Source organism: Lolium rigidum, chromosome 6 (assembly GCF_022539505.1).
Source record: "Lolium rigidum isolate FL_2022 chromosome 6, APGP_CSIRO_Lrig_0.1, whole genome shotgun sequence".
NCBI lineage: Eukaryota > Viridiplantae > Streptophyta > Magnoliopsida > Poales > Poaceae > Lolium > Lolium rigidum.
In genome coordinates this window covers 114,445,487-114,454,679 of record NC_061513.1, presented here as the reverse complement: position 1 = coordinate 114,454,679, position 9,193 = coordinate 114,445,487, and the positions used below count along the sequence as shown (strand labels likewise).

The 9,193-nt window shown below is 42.3% G+C and overlaps 1 protein-coding gene across 1 annotated transcript; it reads right to left on the bottom strand.

The window, feature by feature from the left end:
• Positions 1-589: 589 nt before the first annotated feature.
• Positions 590-7,879, bottom strand: LOC124660011 (AP-4 complex subunit epsilon-like). The gene is made up of 11 exons (XM_047197810.1): positions 7,145-7,879; positions 6,840-7,025; positions 6,521-6,736; positions 6,310-6,420; positions 5,669-5,866; positions 5,433-5,564; positions 5,011-5,067; positions 4,812-4,928; positions 3,861-3,938; positions 3,027-3,170; positions 590-2,091 (listed from the first exon to the last, which is right to left on the bottom strand). Exons 1-11 carry the CDS (start codon positions 7,745-7,747, stop codon positions 1,057-1,059), a joined length of 2,877 nt encoding a protein of 958 aa, XP_047053766.1. The 5' UTR covers positions 7,748-7,879; the 3' UTR covers positions 590-1,056.
• Between the last annotated feature and the right edge of the window lie 1,314 nt (positions 7,880-9,193).

The window sequence follows — 9,193 nt, the reverse complement described above, 5'->3', positions numbered from 1 at the left end:
AAAAAAGTACTTTAAATGTTTGGGGGCAGCGTTTGGTGGACGCGGCTGGGGAGCGACGTCCCCCAAAGGCGGCACGAACAAAACACGTCCCCCAAACGCTCGATCCGGCGCGCTTTGGGGGACGCGGCTGGAGATGCTCTAACGTCGTCAAAAGGGAAAGAAAAAGTCCGGAAAGGACTCACGCTCACTCTCACACAGTTATTCTTTGGCGTATTGCTCTCAGACTCTTGCAGTTGTACTATGACAATTGATCAACACTTTTTCTTGTTTGGGAGCATATGGTGAACACTGTCAAAGAAAAGTAAATAACACACATTTGATATCGACATTGCCATCCGCAGGAATTAATTCATTAATTTCAATACTATGCCTTGCGGATCATGTTCTTCCTACAGAAAAAAAGAGAGGATGAAATCGGAAGCAGAATCTACAGATTTGAATAAACAACAGTCCACACCTCTACTTTACAGAAACTTAACAGATTTGACTCAATTTTAATAAGGATGATGAAATGGCAGTACTTTGGCATAAACCAAACAGAAGAAAAGAAAAACTTTGCCCGAAAGGCTACAACGACATGTTTGCTCCATGATAAACTTACATTTTTATTCCATTCAGTTCCAAGAGCTATCTGATGACACAAAGTATTCTAGTTCCCAGAGTCCATCTACTGTATATCCAATATGGGTAAATATCAAACATCGACACAACAGGCCCCTTCGCAGCTGAACAAAACAGCGCAGGCGCACGCCTCTGGACACCGACCTCGTCATGTACAAATTACACATCATGTAATAAACACATGTACACTAGTCTCAACAAGAAAATTGCCATGCGAAAAAACGCAACAGGAAAGTTACCCGCAAACATCAACCCGTCAACACCGCAAACCCCTCCCAATTGGGAGGGCAAAGGTCGTGCCTTGTGACTCAACCAAGTATATCCCTCGTTCCTGTGCTGATCAAACAGCTTGATCATCACCGGTTCACCCATCAAACCATCTTGGGGATTTGACGGCTTCAACCCAACTTGTGCACACTGAACATCTGATGTATTCTAGCCTAGCAAGTCCTTGAATAGATTAGGATTGTTCCCTGTTGGTGTCACACCGACTTGCCGTGCGGTGGCATCCTTCTGCAAGGCATCTTGAAGACTATGGCCCTTCTTTGCAGTTGCTCCTTTTTGGGCACCAACTGCGGGTTCTGCCGATCCACTGGTGGTTCCAGTGTCATCCGAGAAGATGGACATGAGGTCTGGTGTGTTGGAAGCGCTGGGAGCTGAGGTTGCAGAAACAACCGGAGAGGCTGATGCTGGTCCAAGGAGCCCATCTAACTGTGAGAAAGGGTCAGCTGATGGGGCACTTGATGGAACTGGCTCACCCAGATCCATCAGATCTGGTGGTGGGACAGCTGGGACTACTTGCTCCTTGGCAGGCTGAGGTGCTGCATTAGCAACAGTTACTTTCTCAGTGGAGGAACTCTCTTTTGCTGCCCTCCGACCAGCATGTGCCTTCCGATCAGCTTTTGCAGCCGAACCAAAAAGTGAAGCAGCCAGCCGTTGTTTTTCTGCTGAAACTTCTGTTGCCTGCTGTTTCTTAGAACCATACGAGGATTCCCGTGCCTGTGAACTTATAGGAGCTCCCCCGTCAGAGCTAGAAGCTCCATTGGCTGCTTGTTGGCTAGAGGTCGAGCTTGAAGGTGTAGAAGAGGAGGTATAGGATTCCCTTCCCCATTTCTTCTGAACCCCATCAAGACGAAGTTTGGCACCAAATTCACCAGAAGGTGCACTGCCTGATGGCTGGGATCTTCCTATCTGATGGTCTTCCTTATAGTAACTTGGTTCTGGAACTGGAACAAGGTCAGTAGTCGGTAGGTAAACGCTGGCTTGTGAGGTTGCTGTAGGTACTGAAGGTTTAGGTAGCTCATAGGCCTCAAATCTAAGAGCATGGGCAGATGTATCATGTTGGTCCTGTGCTCTGTAGTTGCCAACACTTACAGCGCCTGAGCGTTCACTTTCAGGAATGTAAGGTGCCGCACCCTTTTCCAAGGCTTGCTGCACATAACTGTTTAAAAATGAGAGGTTTCTGTCGACCTGCAACATAAATTGATATTCTTAGGTGTTAGATCTATTAGATAGATTCAGAACATTGTGCAGACCAATCATAATAAATGCCACTGGGTTAAACAAATTCACAGCATGTCAATATTCTTGTTCGCATAATGCCTAGGTAAAAAGAGCGCATTTGGGTTCATTTATACTCCCTCTATGCCGAAATATAGTGTGTATTAGGTTTTTGCAAAGTCAAACCATGTAAATTTTGACCAAGTTTGTACAGTATCAACATATAGAATATAAAATCAATACCACTAGATTTTTCATGAGGTATATTTTAATATGGTACATATTAGATATTGTAGTTGTAGATAATTTTCTTAATTAACTTGGTAAAAGTTGGTGCAGTTTGACTTTTGCGGAAATTTATGCGCACTATATTATGGCAAGGAGGGAGTATTTGGTTGTAGTTATATTAGCTCTTATGAATGCTATATGCTTGCTTCATGTTTTGACTAAGGAAAAATCGTGATTAATCTCGTCTTGAACCATGTAGAAATTTTGCTGCATGGCAAGCTGTCAAATTATTTAATTAACTCCAAAAGATCAGATAAATGTGAAAACCATTGGATGACGTAATTTATGAACTTCAGATTAATTAGTCAAAGAATAGAGATCTCAAACTTCTTCTCTCGCACAGCTTTAAAAAGTTTATTTAACTTATTTAGGCTTTCCCGGTGTACAAAACATGCAATACATGCCACAACATATCCCAAATTATGTTGCTGATCCTGATTATACTCGGTTGCCAGAGAAGATCTCCACCCAAGCTTCATATCACCCAAAACTATTGTATAAGGGACGGATAGATCTAATCAAGGTTGCATTTTGTACTATTAAACGTAAAATATTTCCTAATTAAGCAAACTGAAAAATCAAAGTAACATACTCAGTAAAGAAAAGGCATAACATACCTCAATATCTTCACAACTGGCATCCAAGGGCATTACACTTCCAACAGCTTGTTTGTCCAAGCCTAGTAAAGCCTGTACCTCGTATGCACGCTGCTGCAAGTCTGTTGAATGCGAAGCTGATAATTCATCTACCAATGACTGAAACTGCAATTAAGAGGGACAGATTTACAAATATTAGAAATAGAAACAAGAAAAGGTAATAACCAAACCTATACATAAAGAGTTCCTAACTAAATGAAGCAGTTTTGCCTGAAGCAAATTCGTATATTTCTTTTCTGTACACTCACCGCCACCAGGTGGACCATATTTACATCATGCATTCTAGTGTTTTCCTCTCGCAAGAAATGTTTTTCTTCACATCATTCAGTATGGAATCATGTAACGGACCAAGCAGTGGGTTTGCTTCTTTACAAGCATACCATCATGAAAATGAATTCAGGGAGAAGGTTGTCTTAGAGCTACGCACAAACATGTGTGAAAACATACAGGACAAACTGACCATACTTTTCTTTAGTTGGTGGCGCTTGTCCTATATGCTCAGGTTCATAAATTAGAAGCTCAACAGTTAACTCTAGGCAACACAGTTTCAGTTATTCTAACTTACCCATTACTGTTATACTTGTGAAAACAACACTCTGTTCCATAATTCTTGACGTGGCTTTAGTTCAAATCTGAACTAAAACCAGAACAAGAATTATGGAACGAAGTGAGTACTTATCTATTTCAATGCACATGCAAAGCTGCATGTAAGAATCATAGTTTGAATTGAAACATATGACACCTAAAGTTCAAAACTGACAAGGGAATGCAGAAAAGAAGCATGATTTCATTTACCTCGGGCAACATAGTAGTCTTCCTTCCAACAGCAATTTCAAATGCAAATATCTTCAAAATTGCTGAGATTGCGTAACCCTTGAAGAAACGGTAAAAGGCACATGCCAAATAGTACAAAAAGGATACATATATCAGCAACACAACATAGACTCGTACAATAATGTAAGTGCAAAAAATAGCTTAAGCTCAATGCATGCTACAAATACGGTTTAGACTAGATGAATTTGAATTCGCGGATGATTCAATGAAATCATGGAATAAAAATTGACGGTCATGCCCAAAATAAACTGCCTTGAGGGACAACCAGGAGGTTTGCACTAATGTATGTCTGTATGTAAAAAAATATATTATACACATTTGTGAAACTCAAAGGTAGTACAGAGACGACTTGGTAATTGTGAGAAGTCGATAATATATGCAATACTGAATAACTATACTCCCTGTGTCCCAAACTGTAAGGCGCACTTTATTTTGCATGGCCTTCGATGCACAACTTTGACCACTAATATATAGCAACTTATATGATTTTGGAATGTATAAATGGTATCATTGCATTTTTCTTGCAAAATCCTTTCATTTGATATATCTTTATCATACTAATTTTGTGGACGTATTATATGTACAAATGAAAGTGAAAGTTGTAAGTTGTTGACCAGCAAAAAGAAAGGGCGCCTTACATTTTAAGACGGAGGAATACCATATATACATTGATTATCCAATAGGTATGTAGAACATGAAGTACTTGCAAAACTGGTCCTAAATGGTAAACTGATAACGGGTACTGTTTTAGCTTGACCAAAGTAACTCCAAGTTTATAATGTTCCCAAAACTATAGTGACAGAGTATCGCCACAGCTAGAATATATCTTCTCATATTACACTTAGAGCATGCCAGCTAGAAAAAGGCCCAGGTGGTGGATCAGTGATAGACAAGCCAGGTTAAAAAGCATACCCTGACAGTGTCATCCGTTGGGTGGGCCTCTGCCACATCACACAACTTCCCGATAATATAAGAAGCAGGATGCTTCCCATCTGATGTTCCGTATTCCCCTAAAACCCAGCATATGATCTGAAAGTAAAAATTGAAACAGTATAAATTACCACCCAAAACTCACCTCAGGGTACAAAAGAAATACAGAATACATAACTACCTGCAAAAATGAGGACGGAAGCTTTGGCTCCCCCAGAATCCGGAGGTACGAATCGACCTGTTTAAGAACAAGGAAGAGTTATATAACTGATCAAATAGTTAGAGAATCTTAAAAAGGAGAATCATGCATCCAGTTGAAGAGGCCGCTAGAGTCTTGTTAACGCTAAAAAAAGTACTCCGCCCAATCAAGCCAAACAATATAACAACAACTGAAGCATGAATAATCCTAAATTACCCTCTCTTGTCCATTATAAAGTTAGAAAAGTAATAAGTATGGCCAGTTCAGAGCTAGTATTCTTTTTACTATCTTATTTCATGATATTGTTCCATTGCAGATTAACGACAATTCCATATTGGCAACAATCATGTTTACCATTAAAAAAACTTAGCAACAAGGGATTACAGGAAGTTGAGAGTACATACAGCTGATGATCTCAATTGACTATCAGCACCTTCATCCTCCTCTCCAAATCCTTCAGCAATAAGACGCATTAGATTGTGCGCCACTCTAATGTTGACAAGGTCTCCAGCATGCTCAAAGACTTTGTTCATGGTCTGGAAAAGAATTAAAGGAGTCAAAGGATTTTCTGCCAAAAGCAACCAACAGTTGGAAATTACATCAAGTGGTCGACAAGAAAAACACAATACTCATGGATTACCTGGATGAACCACTGATTGCTGGGCGCAAACTGTTCAGCTAGCTCAACACAACGTGATGCAATTTCTGCCTTATAATGGTGATCAGTTATGCTGATCATGTATTCAATCATCCGATCAACTATCACTTCGATATTAGTTGATTTTGTCATCTTATACAGAAGCTCAAAGGTCTTACGCTTCAAAGTGTCATCAGGGTCCTACTCGTAAGAACGTCTAATGGGTCAGGAATCAAAAGTACTAGTTAAATAATACAACGACAATGCTGATACAATCGCATGCATCTACCAAGCTCACAGATAATAACATGAAAATGGAAATGCCAGTAGCAAAAAAAACTAGGTAGAGTAATAGAACATATTGAATATAGCAGATTGATATACCCTTCAGCTCACTACAATCACTTTTTAAGATAACATGATTTGATACAATGTAACATGAAAATGTAGTGTCAACAGCATATCACATTTCTAACAAAATTAAGTTCTGTGGTTGGGACATGCTTTTGATAAAGCGTCTTACATTCAATTTCTCGCAGCATGCTATAAGTACATATGATATATTGATATGGATGGCTGCAGCATAATAGATAGTCTATTGTTTGACATGGATTCTGAAGATGTTAGCTTGTCACATTCCTCACCTCTAAGCAATCGATAACAGCCAGCTGGTGCTCTTCTGCAATATCAGGATTTATTTTTATTAGTCGTCCAAGAGCATCAATGCCCATATACTTAAGATTATGGCTATCACTCTGCAAACAGCAACAGGACAGGTAAGCGTTATCTTCCAGTTAAGTAACAAACACAACAATCATGAAAGTCATTTATTTCGCCCCTATAGAAATGCCAAACCTTCAGAAACTTTGATGTTGTTTCAGCTGCAGCATCTAGCATCTTAGAGTTTGGGAAAATGCACGAGATACAACATATGCACTCGTACAATATTGCATTGCCAATGTTGCTGGCACTATCACCCTTCCTGAATATGTCACCCAAGACAGTGTACATATGGCCACTCGCTTGCTTGTCACCGCTACCCAGTACAGCGAGTATTTTCAATAATTTTATCTGCAAATAGCAACAGAAAGCATCTAAGGAAATAAGATGATGCCAATTACACGCCTAACATAGCATCCTTGAACCAACCAATTTAAAAGCATAACTCGCGGACCTGAATAAATGGTGCGGGCATTTGGTGGTAGTCGTAGGAAGTTGGAAGCCTCCTCTCTGCAACTTGTTTGAGAATGTTAACAAAGCTAACAACTAGATCCTTGTACGCATTTGGATCTTCCAAAACCAGGTCATAGAGTGGGCATAGAGTTGCACCCATCACCCCAGGATCATTATCACAGAGTTTCTGCAGATCAATAAGCAGCGCTGTTGAGAAGGACGAGTTATGCAACTTCTACTCTGGTTGGGGAGAAGCCGAATTAGAGCAAAGAGGCGAAGGAAAGGCAAAAATTAGTGTTTTTGGACCTTGCGGAAGTTGGAGACTAGGTGGGAGACGGAGGAGGGGGATCGCTGGTAGAATCGGTGGAGCGCCATGACAGCCTTCTTCCTTACGGCCTCCTTGGGGTGCGCGAGGAGATCGACGACCTGTGGCAGCACGGCTGGGATGGCCTCCTCGCCGATGAGCCTGCTGGCGGCGGTGAGCGCGGCGCAGACGACGAGGTAGTTGTCGGACCTGAGGTCCTTCTGGATGGTGTTGACGACGAGGATGACGAGGTCGTGGCGCTCGTCGATGAAGAGCGCGACGGCGAGGTAGCCGGTGCGCTTGAGCGGGAGGGACTCGTCGTGGGTCATCTTGACGGCGTGGATGTGGCCGAAGGAGGCGTCGTGGCCGAGCATCTCGGCGTAGACGAGGCGCAGGAGGAGCTCCTTCATCTTGCGGCGCGGCACGTCGGGGTCGGCGAGGCGGCGCTTGAGGTACTCGAGCTCGCGGACGATGATGCGGTCCTCCTCCGCCTTGGAGCGGGCCTCGCCGATGGACTTGACCAGGTCCAGGAACTCCTTCGACTGCCCCCACCCGCCCTGCGACCCCATCGCCAGCTCCCGCCCGATCGTCCGGAGCTGCTCCATTGCGTTGGGCTGGGGGGCGCGGGGTGGATGGAGGCTGGTAGGTCGCCGCCGGCGACGGCGACGGTGGTGGCGGTGAGGGGCGGGGAAGTGAGGAGGTGGAGATCTGGATCGGGCGAGTGGGAAGGTGGGTTTCTTCCGTCGGGTAGAAGGGGCAGATCGGGGATCAGCCTTGTTTCCCTCTTTTTTTTCTTGTTTTACTTGGCTTGTTTTGCTTTGTCCAAACTCCAAAAAAAAAATGAACATAAACTTCAAAGTTTTTTTTTGTTCTAGTGCATCACTTGTGGCAAAAGAAAAAATTTGGATGAAGAATTTGGTATCCATAAACTTTTGTTTTGCACATTAATGAGTGAGTTGAAAACTTGAAATATGTTGATGTGTAATTTGAGGAAAGTTATTCCCTTCCAACGTTCGTTAAGAAGACTTTAGATCCAACCCTCGTGTCCATGTGTCGGACTGAAGGAGAAAAATGTGCGAGATAGAGGAGGAGGGCGAAGAAGAGGAAGGAATGGAGGACTGGCCTTAAATCCAACAACCGGCAAGGTGATGGGAAAGGTGTCACGCGAAGGGGCGCACGAATAATGAGCTTCCGCCGAGCTTGAAGGATGGCCTAGTCAGGGTGTACAAGGGTCATGAGAATGCGGTTGACGGAACAAGGAGGGTGGCAATGAATAGAAATAGTATATATGTATGGCGACATACTTGAATAGGAGTATGCGGACAAATCCTACTTACAAAAAAATTCTAAATCTTGGCCATTGAGAGATAATAGTGATGTACCCCTACAGAACCCCAAGGCTCTAGCAGGGGAGAAGGCTTTTTAAAACCCTTAAGTCCCAAGAGAGGCTCAGCCATATAGATATGGTAGATCACAATAGACTACCATTGTTTTAATCTTAATGATAATATAAATTAGAAAAGACATTTACGTACCACTTTTATCCATCGTGCGCGTCAAATTCTAGGTAAAGTTGTGCCTCTCATGTTTGTACTTTGTATACCCTTGTTCACATAATAGAAGTGAATATGTCATTTGCACTTATCGGGGTAAAAAGATAAGAGGAAGGGGTAGAGGAAATGTGGAGGAGGATGCACAAGAGAGAAAGGGCGCACCAAGAAAAAATCACATCTAAACCTAATACCAATTTGCGATTAAATCCACGCTAATGAACATATCCTATTTACTCCCTCCGATTCATATTAATTGACTCCAATATGGATGTATCTAGAACTAAAATATGTCTGGATACATCCATATTAGAGTCAATTAATATGAACCGGAGGGAGTATTGTAATTATGAAAACATGATTCTACAAACTATGATAAGCAGTGGCGTAGCTATGAAGGAGTCAGGGGGGCCACCGCCCCCCCCGCCCATGGACATTTCTTGAAGGATCCTGGGAAATTTTGCCCATTTGCCTCCCCTAACTTTGGCCCAAAATGTTGAA

Excerpts from the sequence above, each read along its gene's own strand:
- LOC124660011 (XM_047197810.1), bottom strand. The coding sequence starts at position 7,747 with ATGGAGCAGCTCCGGACGATCGGGCGGGAGCTGGCGATGGGGTCGCAG. Across the intron at positions 5,565-5,668 it reads GCAATCAGTGGTTCATCCAG|ACCATGAACAAAGTCTTTGA; the intron begins GTAATCCATGAG and ends ATTCTTTTCCAG. Across the intron at positions 2,092-3,026 it reads CCAGTTGTGAAGATATTGAG|GTCGACAGAAACCTCTCATT; the intron begins GTATGTTATGCC and ends TTTATGTTGCAG.